General features: G+C 38.5%; 1 protein-coding gene across 1 annotated transcript in view; it reads left to right on the top strand.

Moving 5' to 3' along the window:
- macrod2 (mono-ADP ribosylhydrolase 2) overlaps positions 1–19,250 on the top strand; it is a 1,076,631-nt gene that overhangs the window by 1,010,295 nt on the left and 47,086 nt on the right. Inside the window, exons 13-15 of the mRNA XM_037538560.1 lie at positions 4,343–4,411; positions 15,493–15,576; positions 16,754–16,822. Of these exons, the coding sequence (XP_037394457.1) occupies positions 4,343–4,411; positions 15,493–15,576; positions 16,754–16,822 (222 nt within the window). The remainder of the gene's footprint in view (positions 1–4,342; positions 4,412–15,492; positions 15,577–16,753; positions 16,823–19,250) is intronic.

Genomic DNA, 19,250 nt, shown 5'->3' with positions numbered 1-19,250 from the left:
TGAATGCCAGGAGAACATTACCTGCCTGACTGCATAGTACAAACAATAAAGTTTGGTGGAGGAGGAGCTCTGAGGATGTTTTTCAAGGGTTGACCTAGACCCCTTAGTTCCATCTTAATGCTTCAGCAGACCAAGATATTTTAGACAACTGTATGTTTCCAACTTTATAGAAACAGTTTAGGGAAGAACCTATTTCTGTTCCAGCATTACTGAGCCCCAGTGCCCAAAGCAAGGTCTATAAAAGCATGGCTGGGTGAGTTTAGTGTGGAAAAACTTGACTTACCCACACAGAGCACTGACATCAAACTCAAACATCTTTGGCATGAAGTAGATTGATTGCAAGCTTAGCCCTCTTATCCAACATCAGTGTCACAAAAATTTCCAGACCCACTCCAAAATCTTGTAGAAAGCTTCCCAGAAGCTTTTATAGCTGCAAAAGGGTGACCAACTCCATCTTAATGCCTATGGATTTAGAATGGAATCATCATAAAAGCTCCTGTAGATGTAATGTGTAGATGTCCCAATACTTTTGTCCATATAGGGTTTATCTGGGTAACTTATGCATGACTGTACAAAAACAAATGTGTAATATAGAAATGGGGACTTCGTATACCTGGATTATTGTAACATTATTTCTCTGGAGTTGCAATGGAGTAAAATGAATATAATGAGTCCAACACTGCCTAAAAAATCCCAGTGTTTTAGAGTACAGTTAATACTCCATCAATTATTGGTTTGAAATATCAGTCACATCTGTCCAGTTCCAATACTTCCATTATCTGCTGATGCCAATGTGATTTCAGCATTATCCTTTGTGCCTGCTTAATTTTCACAACCATGCTGCAATACGTCTGCAATCATAGAAAATACAAACCACTAGAAACATCTGCTTTTGTTTTATTGCCACACAGATGTGAGAATTTTATGATTATGAGTTTTATGTCCCCCTGATAAATACGTCCAGTCCAAATCAGGCGGTAGTTGCAGTGAAAAACTTAAAAAGCAAAGATAAATGCCTTGGCTGATGGGCTACATTTGGGGTAAAGGGAAAACTGTATATTTGTCTTCCTCCAAACTACCGCTTTAAGTGATGGTTTGTTTTGCGTGTGAGTATGTGCAGCTCTTAGCTCTTGCCCCAGGAGGAATTGGAAAAAAGAAGAAACGCAATACTCGTCAGCATAATGTAAAGATGTCAAACTCTTTTCGCTCGACTTCCCATACAGAATTCATTTAGCATGCGGCTGGCAGCGGCTGGATTTGGCCTGTTTGTGGATCAGCTGCGCTGTCCTTGAACGTGTCTCATTACAGGCCAGCAGAGCGCTTGTCAGATACGGTCATTACTGAGGGACGCACAGGACCGAGCATGTCCCTTTAATGAGACACCTCGCTCTATCACACTCACACACACACACACACATGCACAAATTCATCTGCAAATGGGCTACTCAGAGGATTCACTGTAACATTTGCACACAGGCATAGTTATTTATTTATTCATTTCTCACACCCACACAGAAGCAAAGATGTTTGTTTTTTAAGCAAAGTGTTAAAACATGGGGTCATTATATATAAAACTATATTTTATATACAAGTACTGTGCTACAGCCAAAAACACCATTCATCTCATTTTATTCAAGTGAAAACAGCCATTAAGTACGAGTTATTCATTTTTCAGGAGTTGTTACTGAAGAGAAACATCTGTAGATATAAGATAATCTGTTTGCATAGAGGAGAAAGTCAAAGGAAAAAAGAAATGAAAATGGGACCCCTAACAACCATGCAAGACCTGGTAGACCACCAAATCTGTTACTATCAGATAAACAGCACTTAAAACTTTCCTCTTTGAGAGAGAGGAGAAAATCAAGCTCTACTTTTGATTAGGATCTGAAAAAGGTGCTTCTGTCCATCTTCCACTGTGAGAAGACAACTCAGCGCTATGGGTTTGAAAGGATGTGTAGCTTTCAGGAAGACATCACTGAGAAAAGGAGACGGACACATCAAACAAAGAAGCTGAACAATGGACTGACCACTCCAGAGTCCAGACCTCAACATCACTGAATGTGTTTGGGATTTTTTGGTTTGTGAGAAACAGAAAATGCAACCAACTTCTAAGACTGAACTTTGGAGGTGTGGAAAAACATCCCTGAAGGTTTATTTGAAGAACTGAAAGCAAGTCTCCTGAAAAGAGTAAAAGTTGTAATTAAGTTTGAAAAAAATGGACACATTAAATGCTGAAAATGTTTAATTATACTTAGCGGTTGAAGCTTCTGTGTAATTGTCTGTTATTTATTTTCTACATTTTTCCTGGCACTCAAAAATGAATAACTTGTACTTAATGGCTTTTTTAACTTAAAAATACATAAATGAAGTATGGTCTCTGATTTTTGTACAGTACTGTATGTGTAATACTAATTTTGTAAGGCTCGCCCCAAAACCTAACCTTCTACTCTAAGTTTAATACAAACTCAGAGCATTTTTTGTCATGAAACCACATAAAAACATATACAGGAAAAAAATCAGCTCATCTGCAAATGGCTACCCGAATGTTTCACAGGAGTGTTTGTACACAAACTCATAGTTATTCATTTCTCACACCCACACACTCACAGCAGTGCTGCCCTTGATCCCTCAGGGCATTTGACTTATGAGAGGGAACCATTAGTGTCCACCCCAGAGGCTAGACTTGTGCTGTGTCCAAAACTGAGTACTACGTACAACTATTTTTCACAAAAGAAATTCCTAAAATACAGATAAGACAGAATATCTATTATATGTGGCTAAGTACTTGTTTAGTAATTATATTATTTAGATTTTCAATAATGCAAGTACTGTTACTATGACATATTTGAAAGGTAAAATCACAGCATGTTTTGGGACACAAGTGAAGAGACAACATCTAACAACATCTGAGCAATAAATAAATAAATAACCCCCCCCCCCCCCCCCCCCCCACATCATTATCAATTCATTTAGCTGCTTGTATACTGACAGTTGCATTAACCTCAACATTCTCAAGTGCATGTTTCTTGGCCTTGCCATGAAACTGCATATGATCTTTGCTGTTATAATCATTGGAGGGACAAAACAATCAAAAACAACAGAAAAGAAACCTGAGGTGTGAAAAAGGCCCTGTCTGTTTTTATTTCTGCATAGACAAATTGATTGTATTGTCATCACTTCACTAAAGAAGACTTCAGTATGTGCGCATTTATATCTATGTTTCATGCATCTTTATAATAATGATTTTTGTTTAGAAGAACATATTAGCTGTTATGACTAAAAAATTATATATATATATATGACTATATATATAATTGACTAATCATGAACTTATGAAGTATTTAGAGTTATTCTTCATTAATATATTAACATTACTTTATAAGACACTTATAAACTATTACTTGATCATGGTTTACAGATTACAGATTATTCTCGCAGCATCTAATCTATAGTGCCATGTTCCTGTCTCCTCCCATGTAGTCCTGCCTCATCATTCATGTTTCTACTCGTGTGTAGTTTGTTACACCTAGCTTTCCCAGGTGGTTTCTATTCTTGTCTTTGGTGTAAGTAGCTGTCATGTTTCAGTTTGCTGTTGTCTAGAGTCGTTTGCTTCATGTTTTGTTTGTAACTTATATTTAATATCACTGTTCAACTCATGGCACAGTGGTCTGGTCTTCGGAAGCCTCAAGGCAGGATGGATAGGCATGTTTATAGAGGTTGTTTATGGACTAATATCTCCTATTCTTGTGTTTAGGAGCATTTGTTAGGGACATTTGTGGACTAATAATTCAGGGAGCATGTTTAAAGGTTGTGGACGGTTACTTTATAAAATAATAGCTTATATGTCTGTTACAATGTCAAAAAATGTTAATTATAAATAACTCAAAATATCTAATTAGGTCCTGATTATTTAATGATAATCATTTAGTCATTTCTACATGTAAACTTTGTTGTTTAAAATAGTCTGAATTTAGCAAGAAACACCTGCAGTTGTCTTTTACTGCTTTTTTATTGGACTAATTTTTCATGCTTTGCTATCATGTACAATTGTGTATGTGTGTGGGGGGCATGTGTGTGTCAGGCATCGAGACATGGCAGCTGGATGACAGACGCCGAAACATTGCTGATAAAGTGTGCTCACATTGAAAGAGCTGTTCTACACTAAGCAAGAAAAGAAGGGAGATTTATGCTCTGACAGATTACGCCTTCATGTGGGCCGTGAAAAACAACCTCTGAAAAGAAAACCATTTATTTCCAGCCTTAACTGACACCTGTCTCACCAGTGTTGTCGGAGCACTTTAAAAAATGGTTTAAAATTAATCTTTTTTTCCATTTTTTCCAGAAAATAACACCGCAGCTGATGAAAATCCTAAGGATGAGAAGGAAATGGATATCGACGGAAGCAACACAGGTAACGATGGAACACTCATATTCCATCTGCAATAATCTGCATATCCCAAATACAACACTGAATAAAAGTCTTAGGAAGCCAAGAAAATTCTTTTTTGCCAGGGATTACAATAAATACAAACAAGCATACATACAATGAAACATATTAAAATTTCTTATTTTTCAGTAAAATCAATTGATATCTTGGTTAGAAGAACACAGAAGAACCCAGGTTTGGTTCCTTACTTCTCAGTGCTCTCAGTGATTTGTTATATTCCATCAGCGGTTGGTGATTTAATGAAGGATTGATTAGCTTAAGCAGATGTTGAATGACTAGCACTCAATAAGCTAACATAAAATCGGAAGACATCGGAAGACATGATATCACAGTATCTTGTTTGTTTGTATTTATTCTAGTGTTAATGGGGTTTTGCTTGTTTGTTTGTGTGTTTGTTTGTTTCTTAATACTTACTGCCCAAATAAATGGCTTTATATACCATTTTCTCAGATGCCTAAGACTTAAGCACTGTAAAGTATAGGATATATGGGAGTGTAGATCAAGTTATATTGGCGTACGTATAACTGTATTCAAGTTTGGACACACTACCTTAATTTTAATGAACAAGTTCTAGGCAAAATTGCTGATTTTAATATATTGGGGGGAAAAAGCATAAAATATAAAATGTACCTTATTTTTGCAGAGGCCACATTTTATGTTTTAGATTTTAAGTGTATCTGCTTAAGTGCTTTTAAGTGCTTAATTGACTTACTGCAGTTGATGTGATAATCCATTTGTGTGGAATGTCCACATTTGAATCATGTAAATTGAACCACCTTTTCCAGTGTAATTTGCTAGTCTGCTAAAATTAGGGAAAAACTACGTTTCATTAACTAGCTTGCAAGTATTTCTGGCGCAGTGGGGAAAGCTGTTGCGTCATAGTAAGAAGAGCCTGGGTTCGATTCCCTGGCCGGCCGACCAGGGTCCCCTCTGTGTGGAGTTTGTATGTTCTGTACATGCTGCCCCTAATTGTGTGTGATTGTATATGGTCTTGTGTGCGCCCTGTGATGGCCTTGCGACCTCTCCAGGGTGATTCCTGCCTTCTTTGCAATGACCGCAGAACTCCAATGTGACCCAGAAGGATAAACGGCTTAGACAATGTGTGTGTGGTCATAACCTTTTGCCAAAACTATTTATCTATCTGTATATGTATATATATATATATATATATATATATATATATATATATATATATAGAGAGAGAGAGAGAGAGAGAGAGAGAGCGAGAGAGAGAGAGAGAGAGAGAGAGAGAGAGAGTCCCTCCTTTAGCGCTATCTCTGAAAATGAAAGTCAGGTTTTTTTTTCATTTTAATTAAAAAAAAATTGCCTCCTCTTGCTCTACTGTTCAGGCACCGGGGTTGTAGGATTATCTGTGTATGTACAAAGATTGTACTATGGCTTTGTGCTGTGGTCTGTGATTGAGCTGAGCGCTAAGTCCAGCATGTGTAAGTAAATGATGGATGTGACTGGTGGGAGGCCAGACCATCCCCATCTCTGAAAACAACACCCAATCAATCCTCACAGCGTCCCCCAGCCCACCTGCATCTTACTTCGCACGTATGGCCACATGTGTGAATGCGTGTGTGCATGTGGGGACAAAATGGATGGTTTTGGCAGCAGCCGTGTAAACCACTCTGCGGCAGGCACAGGTGTTGGCTGGAAGCAGTCGGATGAATCCTGCCCTTCTCTTCCCATTTCTGAAAGAATGAAAGCATGTGTGCAAGCTGGAGAGAGAGCCTAAACCCAAAACGATTAAAAGCATTAGACTCAAACAGCTGCTCCATCTTTCCCCAAAAAAGAACTTGTGGGCCGCATGGGCCTTAGCAACAGGTCAACTCTTTCGTCTGCATTCGCCCCATCATTTGCAATTCATGAGATGTTAAGCAGGGAAAAGTTACAATCAGAGCATTTAGTGGCATTTTGAATGAATTTGAAATCTTGTGTCTCTAACTGAAGTGAATCGAGCTATAAACTCGGCTCAGGAATGGTCGGTTCACCCCAAGCTGGACCAGATCGGAGCTCTGGCTGTACATACAGCTGTTGCTGACCATAGTCACATGGACACACTCAGATGACCACATTTGGCAAAAAAAAAGAATGTAAAGGACAAGAGAAAATCTGCCTTTTGATGGACTGGCCATTGATGAATGGCTGTTATTTATTATTAAGTGCCATGAAATCGATTCCGACACCTGGTGATTGTACAGATACGCTTTCTCCAGAAAATCATGTCTTCTGTTTGGGTCTTTAGTTTTCTGAATGACTAGTTCATGATTCCTCTGATCTTGTAGCCTCCGTATGTCTCCCATCCTGCTTTTTTCTTGTCCAGCTCTCACATCCATAAAGACCCGCAGTCTGGATAATTTAAGTCAAATCGTTGCTTTCGAAGATCTTTTCAAGATCCTTCATGCTTGCTGTGCCAAGAACCAATCTGTGTCGCATTTCCTGAGTGTTGAATCCTTTATTGTTAATAACTAATCCAAGCAGGCAAAAGCTGTCCACCATTTTCACGTCTTCTCCATCAGTGGTAAACTTTCTACAACCCCAATTCCAATGAAGTTGGGACATTGTGTAAAACATAAATAAAAACAGAATATGATGATTTGCAAATCCTTTTCAACCTATATTCAATTGAATACACTGTATTGTTTTTTCAAATTGTTTTTGGAAATCATGGACGTTGTGTCCTCCGGGCCAAAGAGGAAAAGGACTGTCCAGATTGTTATCAGCGCAAAGTTCAAAAGCCAGCATCTCTGATGGTATGGGGGTGTGTTAGTGCTCATGGCATGGGTAACTTGCACATCTGTGAAGGTACCATTAATGCTGAAAGGTACATACAGGTTTTGGAGCAACATATGCTGCCATCCAAGCAACGTCTTTTTCAGGGACGTCCTGCTTATTTCAGCAAGACAATGTCAAGCCACATTCTGCACGTGTTACAACAGCGTGGCTTCGTAGTAAAAGAGTGCGGGTACTAGACTGGCCTGCCTGCAGTCCAGACCTGTCTCCCATTGAAAACGTGTGCAAAATACAATAACGGAGACCCCGGACTGTTGAGCAACTGAAGTTGTACATCAAGCAAGAATGGGAAAGAATTCCACCTACAAAGCTTCAACAATTAGTGTCCTCAGTTCCCAAACGATTATTGAGTGTTGTTAAAAGGAAAGGTGATGTAACACAGTGGTAAACACGCCCCTGTCCCGACTTCTTTGGAACGTGTTGCAGGCATCAAATTCAAAATGAGTGAATATTTGCAAAAAACAATTAAGTTTATCAGTTTGAACATTAAATATCTTGTCTTTGTCGTGTATTCAATTGAATATAGGTTGAAAAGGATTTGCAAATCATCGTATTCTGTTTTTATTTATGTTTTACACAACATCCCAACTTCATTGGAATTGGGGTTGTACTAAGCAGAAGTCCCATGTTTTCATTCTATTCTTTAACTTTCTTTATAAAGGCCTTTAAGTCTTTCAGATCAAAGGTTATTATTGTTACTTCCACCATCATCACAGGGGTGTCCCAAGTTTTTTTCAAAGAGCTCTGAATCATACCACATCCAAATGCCTGTTGGCCAAAATATTTCAAATAAACATTTAGTTATATAGCACTTTTCTACATCAGGCTACAAAGTGCTTCACAACAATAAGATAAAGTAAATAAAATCATAAAACACTATGAAACAAATAACATAAAAGCAAAGGCAGTACAGCTTCATCCACAGACAATACAAACAGAGAACATTAGCTGTGTCCATCCACAAAGGTTAAGGCATACAGATACATCTTAAGGCTTTTTTCAAACATCTCCTAAGGAATCAGCAAATCTAATGTCTAAGGTCAGAGTATTCTAGAGATATTACATTATAATTGGACGTGCTACATTGCCCCTAGGTGTGAGTGTGTGAGTGACTGCATGGGTGGATATTGCTTTATATTGGATTCCAGAAAATATTATACACAAGAGATTTTTTTTCAAACTATCAGCACATAGAATAGAATAAGAGTAATTATGAAACATGTCTAGTGTACCGAGTATATTTCAATTCAAGTGTTTATTTGTTCAAAAATATAATTCGTAAGACAAACTAAACAAAAATCTATACATTTTAAATTTTTTTAGATCACATTCTTTACGTAATTACATGTCTCAGCTGCATTCAGAAATAACTTTAGTAAACAACCAAGGTTCCACCTTAAATGGTTAATATTTACTAAACTACTGAATTCTCACTGAAAAGAAGTTGGTGCTGTAAGACTCGGGTAGCTGTAGTCGCTTTTGTTTCTCTACCATCTCCTGAATATTTATTCTATTGTATTTATTGTATTTACTGTCTGGGCTTTGTTTCATATTAATATTAAATTCAGTACAGGCTTTTGAAATATGAGACACATGCTTTTGCTGTGGCTCTTGATGAAAAAGGCTCTTTAGCTAACTAAACACTGTAATTTTACAGAACTGGCACCATCAGGTGAAAGGAAGAACTGCAACCTACTGGCTGGTGGGGCCATTTATAACACACAAACTGAAGCCACGGGCCTATTAAAATCTGTCCATGGGCTGCTATCATCTTCCTGATTCTCTTACTATGTGTTCTGCACATAGGTTGAACACATATGGTGACAGTACAGAGCTATGTCTAACCACTTTGCAGAGGTGGAACCAGTCTGTTCATCCATAATCTGCTATGACTGTGGCTTGTTTATAGATGTAGAGATTGCTCATTAGAAAGATGAGATGCCCTGGTATTCCTAGAAGGACTAAAGGATGGCTTATACAAATTGGGCATTAACTGGACACCCGCAAGGTGGACCAAGAAGACAGATGTTTCTAATAAAGTGGCTGATTTTTATCTCTTCTATTAAACACTTCTATGTTCTCTGGTCTATCAAACTGTGTTAACTATTCAAGTACACTGCCTGTATATATAAAAGACAATATATAACATCTTTCTCTCCTGTCCTCCTGTATTTTAAACAATCAGCTAGTGTAGGAACATCAAGTGAATGAATAGCCTGCAAACTCTGTTTTCGAGTACACCCACATTTATTCTTCGCACTCTTGTGCTGGTCTCTGTTCATCCGTGCCTTCTTCCAGCTCTGCAGATGCTGATTTCCATTGTAAAGTGGGGCGTCTTGGCCTTGTAGGAGCATCGTAAACAAAATTCATGATGTGTGATTACTGCAAAGTCAGCTTGGAGGAGTTTATCACTCCTCAGCCAGTGACTTTGAGATAGGGAGGAGAATAACTTTGTAGAAACATAGAGGAGGACTGCCTATGCTGAACACTGTGATGAGAAAGAAAAGCTAGAGTACAAAACTTTTCATTACTCTCATAACCTTATAGTGTATCTCTGAAATGGAAGCAGCATGGGAGAATGCAGGGCTGTGGCATAATGTTTTCCTGATTTCCTCTATTTTTGATTTTTTTTTTTTTTAGATAAAATGGTTTTAAGTTTGCAGATTAGAAATGAGCAGATCAGAGGGACAGTGAAGGTGGAGCAGTTTGGAAATAAAGCCAGAGAGGCCAGGTTGAGATGGTTTGGACATGTGTTGAGGAGGAATAGTGGATACATTGGGCAAAGAATGTTGGAGATGGAGCTGCCGGGTAGAAGGAGAAGAGGTAGACCTCAGAGAAGTAGTAATGGATGTAGTGAAGGTGGACATGGAGATGGTTGGTGTGAAAGTAGAGGAGGCAATGGATAGGGCAAGATGGAGGCAGATGATCCGCTGTGGCGACCTCTAAAGGGAGCAGCCAAAAGAAGAAGAAGGTTTCAAGTTTGCTGAGAAAACACAGTTTATAACTGATCATTTCATTTGTTGAAGGAAAAAGGTTTTGCAACTCATTTTTCACCCACATGAAGACAGAATTGTTCCCTAAACTTAATAACCAATTGAGGCACTTACAGCAGCAACAACTGTAACCAAATGTCTTCTAAAACTGGAGTTCAGCCTTTCGCAGTTGGAGTTCAGCCTTTTGGAGGATTTTGGTCCACTCTTCTTTGCAGAATTGCTTTAATTTAGTTTAATTTAATTTAAATTAATTTAATTTACTGTGTTTTTTACATAACCCAGTTGTGGTTGAGCTTTAGATTGCAGACTGATGACAAGACATTTTCTTTCAGGATTTTCTGTTTGAGCAGAATTCATGGTTCATCATTATGGCATCTAGGCCCTAAAGCAAGCATCCCCACATCATTACACTACCACCACCATGTTTCATATTTGACTGCTGGTATATGTTCTTCTTGTGTTCTATGTTAGCTTAACACCAGATGTAACAGGACTAAAATCTTCCTAAAAGTTAAATTTTCAACTCATAAGTCCATAGAATATATTTTCAGTAGGTCTGATAGTCATCAATGTGTTTTTGGCAAATATGAAATGGAAAAAAAAAGATGAGCTTTAATGTTCCTTTTGATTAGCAAATGGTGAAATCATAAATGCAGAGCATAAAAGCAGTTCCTTAGATGTTCCTGTGGGTTCTTTTGTGACTTCTTGGATGTCATTGCTGAATTTTGGTAGGTCGGCAACCTCTAGGAAGATTCACTTCTGTTTCAAGTCTTCTTCATTTGGAGATTATAGCCCTCACTGTGGTTTGCTGGATTCCCAGAGCCTTAGAAATGGCTTTGTAAATCTTCCCAGACTGACATACACTATATTGCCAAAAGTATTCCCTCGTCTGACTTCACGTGCATATGAAATTCAGTGAGATCCCATTCTTAATCCATAGGGTTTAATATGATGTCGACCCACCCTTTGCAGCTATAACAACTTCGACCCTTCTGGGAAGGCTTTCCACAAGGGTTAGGAGTGTGTTTATGGGAATTTTTGACCATTCTTCCAGAAGCGCATTTGTGAGGTCAGACACTGATGTTGAATGTGAAAGCCTGGCTTGCAGCCTTCGCTCTAATTCATCCCAAAGGTGTTCTATCGGGTTGAAGTCAGGACTCTGTGCAGGCCAATCAAGTTCTTCCACACCAAACTCGCTCATCCATGTCTTTATAGACTTGCTTTGTGCACTGGTGCGCAGTCATGTTGGAACAGGAAGGGGTCATCCTCAAACTGTTGAGAGCAACAAAAGTTGAGAGCAGGAAATTGTGCAAAATCTCTTGGTGCTGAAGCATTAAGAATTTCTTACACTGGAACTAAGGGGCTCAACTCCTGAAAAAGAACACTACACCAAACTTTACACTTGGCACAAAGAAGTCAGACAAGTACCGTTCTCCTGGCAACCACCAAACCCAGAGTCATCCACTGGATTACCAGATGGTGAAGTGTGATTCGTCACTCAGAGAACACATCTCCGCTGCTCTAGAGTCCAGTGGCGGTGCTTTACACAACTTTACACAACTACAACACAATTTGATGCTTTGCATTGCGCTTGGTGATATAAGGCTTGGATGCAACTGCTCGGCCATGGAAACTCATTCCATGAAGCTCTCTACGCTGTTCTTGAGCTATTCTGGGGGCCACATTTAATAGTGAAATTTAATAGGAAATTTCACAACTGGACTTGTTGCACAGGTGGCACCCTATCACGGTACCACACTGGAATTCACTGAGCTCCTTAGAGCTCACTAATGTTTGTCTGCATGCCTATGTGCTTGGTTTTATAAACCTATGGCCATGGAAGTGATTGGAATACCTGAATTCAACGATTTCAATGGCTGAGTGAATACCCTTGGAAATATAGTGTATATCAGGACTGACAGTAATCAAGTCTGGGTGTGTTTCATGTAAATGATCCAATTAAAAATCTAAATTTGATTAACTTGTTGATTTAACAATTGTTTGATTTCCACACCAGGTCAGTCAGTGTTGGATAACCTTTAACTAAATGAAATAGTAATTTAGATACAAACATAGAAGAAATCATATACTCAATCAAATCATTTTTCACAGTACTGTTTGCTAGTATACCAAGATTCCAAGTATTCCAAGTAATATACCACTACCCTTTATCCATTTGTTTATCCATGTTCATACACTCTAAACGATAACTAGCATTTTCAAATTATCCCACTTGATAGGGTGCATATGGTGGCAATAATAAATATAATTCAGTTGCTTATCTCAAGCCAGATTTTTGCCCTTCAAAAACTCCAGTCAAAAACACATGGCTGCTTTATTAGAAACACCTACATTGTAGCTCCATTCTGTTGAGTGCAGTTAGAGACTGTATCTGTTGGTTAGTCATCCTCTAGCCCTTATCAACAGTCAATACAGAACCATATGTTGGGTGGATATTTGTAAGTGGTGGACCATTGTGAACCTATCAAAATCCAGCAAGCCTTAATTATTTATACAAGTGCCACACATACTGCCACATCACTAATTTTACTGTGTTGAGAATGGCCTACCTCCCACTTAATTTGGTCAACAGTAGTCTTGTGGTTAGAAACGGACCAGTGATGAGATGGGTAGAGCATGGTTGACACATTGTGATGGGTCACTCTCTGTAAGTGTACACCTAAGCTTGTATAACACTTCATTAGACACATCTACCTTGTTGGTACACTTTGCAGGTCAACAGTGGTCTTATGATGGTCCTTTTTAATTGATGAATGGGGTAGAAAGAAGCTGATAAATCATGCATCAACAGATGGGCTGTATACCTACATTATATGTCACAAAGTATCCAGACACCTCTTCTAATCAGTAAATAAAAGCATGCACTAACAGTTTAATCTCCATATAAAAACATTGCCGATAGTAGGATGCTAAGCCTCAGCTACAGGGGTATAAAGCCTCCCAGCATTGAGCTATGGAGCAGTGGAATTGGAGTGATAGAGCACCATCCATTATCTTTGGCATGGGTTGAAATGGTGTATGTGGTCTAGAACTAATAATCCAATATCAGTACCTGCTCTTATGGCTTATGCAATCAAATCTTCACAGCAGTATTACACAATCTAGTGCAAAGCCTTCCCAGAATAGTAGAAGCTGCGGTAAAGGGGTCCAACTTCTTCTTAATTCCAGTTGGATGAGCAGGTGTCTACGAATGTTTGGATGCAAAGTGCGTATGGTGAGTGTTTCTGATAAAATGGCCAATGACTAAGACCAAATTAAGCATACTTAATAAACTGAAAACATTGTAATAAGTAGAAAGTATGAGTTTCTAATAAAGCAGGTAGATGTTAGCGTATGCCTCTTAAAGTCATAAAGTGGCTCAGTAATGTTGGCCAAATTTCTCCACAAAGCCTTGGCGCTACACTGTCACATACTAAATTATGGAGTGCCCCTCTAGGCTGTCTGTTGAAAGCGCTGCAGAGCACATTGAGGGAATGACCAGCTGTCTTTCGCACACACCTTTCACACAGAGCCAGTGGAGAAAGCACAGATTTCCCCTACGAGAAAGAAAGAAAGCTGGGGTCGGATGGGTGGGCCGGCGTGTCAAGAGCCAGCCAATAGTGTAGCATCAGACACGCTAAGCTTCCCCTGAATGATTCTTCTTTTAATGGGAGCTTTAATCCTCACACAACTAAGAAGCACTCCCAGCATGCAGCTATCTGCCAGTAGGAGGCAGGTCATGACGAGTCGGGGCTTAAGTTATGCTCGGTTTGCTGTGACGCCAAACAGTCATGCAAGGACGCTCACCCAACTCGCTCACATTAGGGTAAAAAAAAAAAAAAAAAAAGCAAAAGGACTCCTGTTCAGCCTTTTTCTCTCACCCGGCTGCTCTCGGATCAATAAGGCCTCCAAGAAGCTCTCTGGGGGTCGGTGTGGGAGTGTGTTATGCCAGCTTCTTGCCGTCAGTTGTGCCATAGAGCATGGGAAAGAGTAGGAAGTGAAAAGATTGAAAAGACCAGGTGTGGGCTTTGCATGCTTGACGGACTCTGTCTGCTAACAAAATACCTGTCTATTGTTTGAAATGAGAAATTAAAGGGTAGTCAAGTGTGATTTATTTCTAAGCAATGGAAATGTTAATGAATGGAAACACTATTAGCTTGTGACTAGAGATTAAACAGAGAACCACAAATGTATTTTTGAAGGAAGTCAATATATTAGAGCAATATATGCAAGTAACAGGACTAAGAAATCAGCCAAAGTAGGCAGTCGGTGCATCAATCAGCCGAGATATGTTTGATGCCTGAAGCTTGCTTCTGTAATTTAGCACTGGAGCTATGAGTCTACTGTTGCTAACAAACTCTAGAAGTCAGTAGTTACCAAATCTTTTGCGTAAATGCATCACCGAAACTTCTCTACGTCCAGCTTTTCTTTTAAGCTGCACAGACAGTATGACTTACTTTTATAAAATGGACAAAACTTCACCATGTAGCTGGACCCTGCAGGCAGCCACTTTAGACAACAGGTGTAGTTCAAATTAGTGTACATCACACAGGAATATGGACCCTACAGAGTGCATTCAGAGTAATTTCTGCTAGTTCTTTTTAGAAATAGTTGTTCATCTTGAAAGCTATATTCAGATGTAAATAATAGAAATTGATAGATAAAGTCTAGTGTCTACATACCTACGTGATATGCTTGTATACAAAAAGGGGGCGAATTCTGTGAAGGAGGCAGAATTCAGAATAAGATTTTTCCCTGACCTCCAAAGTTCAGTCTTAGAGGTTTGTTGTATTTTCTGCTACTTATGATGCACTTATGATCTCAAACACCATTTTCTATACCACTGTTCAGCTACACCAAGTTTTGTTCATATATATATATATATATATATATATATATATATATATATATATATATGTATATATATATATATATATATATATATATATATATATATATATATATATATATATGTATATATATGTATATATATATATATATATATATATATATATATATATATATATGTATATATATATATATATGTGTGTGTGTATACCCATATAGACAGCAAGTCATACTTTGCCAAAATCTTACATAATCTTACAGATAAGATGTGGGGGTGGCTATTGACTTCTAGTTTTATTAGCCTTAACCAAAGAAGTAGCAAGTTGTGTAATTTTATCATGAGCTACTGCTCTAAATGAAGGCATATTATTCCCTGTGTAAATATGACAAATCTGTGTGTTTTAGTGGAGGATGTAAACCCGCCAGGAGAGCACAAAGCTGAGGAAGAGATGCCAGAACAGAAGAAGGGAGAGTCTGGGGATGCTGCTGGTGAGCACTTTTCTCACACTAAAGCATGGTGTTTTTCCTCCTAAGCCTGACCACGAGACTGTACAGTACTTTACAAAAGTCAGAGACCACCATTTACCTATTTCATTTCCAGTTAAAATGGCACAAGCACAAGTTATTCATCCTTTATTACAGCTTCCATTCTTTTTGTAGACTTTTGCTTTCAGTTTTCCAAAGAAATTTCCAGGAATGTTTCTCCACATCTCCAAAGTTAAGCCTTCTCACCGTCCTTGTAACATAAGCACGTTCATTGATGTTGGGGTCTGGACTCTGGGATGATCAGTCCATTGTTCTTAGAACATTAGCAGCTTCTTTGTTTGTTTGTTTCCTTTTCTCAGTAATGGCTTCTTGACAGCTACACATCCTTTTAGACCCATAATGTTGAGTTGTCCTCTCACAGTGGAAGGATTGACAGAGAGACCTGCGGAAATGTTTAGATTTAAAGCAAGAAATGAGCTTGATTTTCTCCTCTCTCTCTCTCACACAGATGAAAACTTTAAATACAGTTTATCTGATGTTGACAGTTTTGATCTTGCAGGTCTTGCATGTTTTTTTTTCTCCACATCATTTTTGCACTTAGAGTTTAGAAACTGTTGTTTTTTGCATGTTTTCTTTTCAATTTCTCTTCCATGTGTAAGTGTGTTACCTTTTATCTCCTCAGGTAAATGAATAAAAAACTTGTGCTTAATGGCTGATTTGGCTAGAAATGAAATAAACCAAGGGTGGTCTCTAACTTTTACACAGTAATGGATATGCTGGACCTGTTACATTTCTCATCTAAAACCTTACCAATAGATACATACCAGATGTGTTTGATTTGCCTGATAAATAGCATCCATAGCTACAGGCACACCCTCACTGCTTGCCTTTGCCCTCGATAGATTATTCAAACTGAGGCACAGATATCCCCTTTCCATTCACAAGCGGGCTTCAAATTTGTCTCTAGGCGCCATTATTAAAAATGATAACTGTAATCTCGCTGCCTGCTGGCCATACAATTTGGAGCGGCCGGCTTTCAATGGGGTAATAAAGAAGGCCGAGGCTGTTGGCTTGTTTGAATTATGAATAAAACAGTTTGAGAACAGAGTGTGTTAGGATAGGGGGGTGAATTTTTTTAATCCTTTAATTTGTTAATCCGTCTTTCTCTCCCGTGGTGCAGAGAGAGAGCCTGGCGGAGAGGAGAAGATTCAGAGCGCTCCCGGAGATGCACAGGCACAGCAAGAGAAAGGTAAGGTCGATTGCACACTTTCAGGGATTATGCTATTAAAAATCAAAGTGAAAAAATGGTTCTTTGGAGTGATGGCATAGAAGAACCACTTTGGGTTCCCTAAAGACCTTCCAATGAGTGATTTCTTAATAACTGTTATGTGAATGAGATGTGTGAATGTGATGAACCTTCTGAAAGTTTAAAGAACCTCAATATAACGTACAATTTATTTTGAAAATCACACCTATATGAGCTTGTTGGACGACCCATTCCAAAACCATGGGCATAATTTAGAGCTGGGTTTCACAGCATCCACTCTTTTGAGAAGGTTTTCCACGAGATTGTGGACTGTATCTGTAGAAATTTGTGCCCATTCTGTTAAAAGAGCATTTGTGAGGTCAGGCACTGATGTGCAGATCATTGCATTTCCTCCATAACAAACTCGTGCACAGTGGCACAGTCATTCTGGAACAAGAAAGGTCCTTTTTCCAAACTGCTGCCATAAAGTTGGAAGCATATAATTGTCTAAAATGTCTTTGCATGGTGTATCATTAAGATGACCCTTCAATACAACTACAAGGCCAAGCCCAAACCCTGAAACAGTTCCATACGATTATCCCTCCTCTACCAAACTTTACACCAGAGAGGGATATATGAATTATCACCAGTGAAATCATGCTCTACATCACTTGAGCAGATTCTTGGCTGTATGTGCAGCTGCTCGGCCATGGATACCCATTTCATTATGGTCCCAATGCGTCGTTCTTGTGCTGATGTCGCTTCCAGACACAGGAACTGTGTAGTGAGTGTTGCAACAGAGGATAGGCTGTTTATAGGTCTATAGTTTCATGGTTAAGCTGTTGTTCCTCCTAGATCCATTTCACAGTAATAACACATACAGTTAACCAGAGCACGTCTAGCAAGGCAGACATTTCGGTAAAACTTTCTGTGAATGTCACATTTGTAAGCGTCTATAAACACATTCATAAGATCTTATAATACATTCATAAGACATAATAAATATAGCTATAAATGTTTATACAAATGCATTATGTTATGGCCATGCTTATTATGCATTAAGAACAGTTAACATAATGCTTTATAAATACTGTTCATAGCAAATTATAAGACCTCATAAGTTGTATTTGGCTGCTCTAAGTAAAGTGAGGCATACTCTACTAAATCCTCCTCCAGTGTTAAGGGTGAGGCTTCAAATTTTTGCTTCTGTATTTACTGAAGAATTTACTGAAACAGTGAAACATACATAATAAAGCTCATTACAGGCTTCAAATGTCAGATTTTAAACTTGTGCTGCCATCAATGTTTTACCCAATGTGGGAAAATTAGTGTACACCACCGTTAGCTTGGTACTAACTTAACACTGCATATCCAATAGGATGCTAGCAGAAATTAGCATTACTCTTGTGCAATGTTACAGAGTAAAGGGTTCTGGTGCTTGATGTTAGAACCAGTGAGGGAACAAATTACAATGACAGCCCTTTACTATCTCGCCTCTTCCTCTCCAGGCCTTCACTCCACTTTACGGTCAAATAAAACAATGGAAATCTAAGGGCGTGAATAAACCTTGTATTTGTCTTTACGCTCTCCAAGCTGTGACTGACTTCTTTGTCACTGAAAGTATAACATGTTATTAACACTACTTATAAGGCATTATATTAACAATTCATAATGTATAATAAACATGGCTATATAGTGTAATGCAGTGTAATTCATTTTTATAAAGATTTATAACAATGTTTATAATTCCTTATGAATGCATTATAACATGTTATAAATGTGTTTATAGATGCTTACAAATGTGATATTCATAGAAAGTGTTACCGAAATGTATTATGGCGTTTGAAATGACTGAGCTCTATGTGGCTGTGTGCTTTATTGTATACACCTGTTTATAAACATTGAAACATTGCTTTAAAATGTTATTCAATGCTTATGCGCTTATGGACGTCTTTTGAAGTCCCTATGTCGGAAGCTTTTGTGTATAGTGTTTTTTCATGCATCTCCACTCACTGTACATCCTAACACACAATGCAAGAAACTAGAAACAAAAAACAATCAGTAAATAAGATTCGTTTGCAAAGTAAGTGTATGTCATATTCCTGAAGCCTTTCACATCTTCCCTGTGCTGGGGTTCTCCCATGAGCACAGCAGCACAGTAGGCTGAGTAACTTTGTGAAACATCCATTAAAACGAAGCTCCTTTAGCCCAAAGGTGTATATGAATAAATCCGGCTTTGCAAAGAGAGTCAACGTGGTGTGGTCACACAGAGCTGCAGTGGTGCGCGCTGTTGTTGCTAGACAGGTGAGATTTAATGTAATGCTATGAAGCTTCAGCGGCTCTCTACAAAGTGCAGCCGGCCTATGAGCACATATTACTGTTTACCTTTGATATGAAGAGAAAACAAGTTGTCTGTAACTATATTTTTAGC

The sequence above is a fragment of the Pygocentrus nattereri genome, chromosome 5 (assembly GCF_015220715.1).
Source record: "Pygocentrus nattereri isolate fPygNat1 chromosome 5, fPygNat1.pri, whole genome shotgun sequence".
Classification (NCBI taxonomy): domain Eukaryota; kingdom Metazoa; phylum Chordata; class Actinopteri; order Characiformes; family Serrasalmidae; genus Pygocentrus; species Pygocentrus nattereri.
This window is presented reverse-complemented; position numbering and strand designations above follow the sequence as displayed.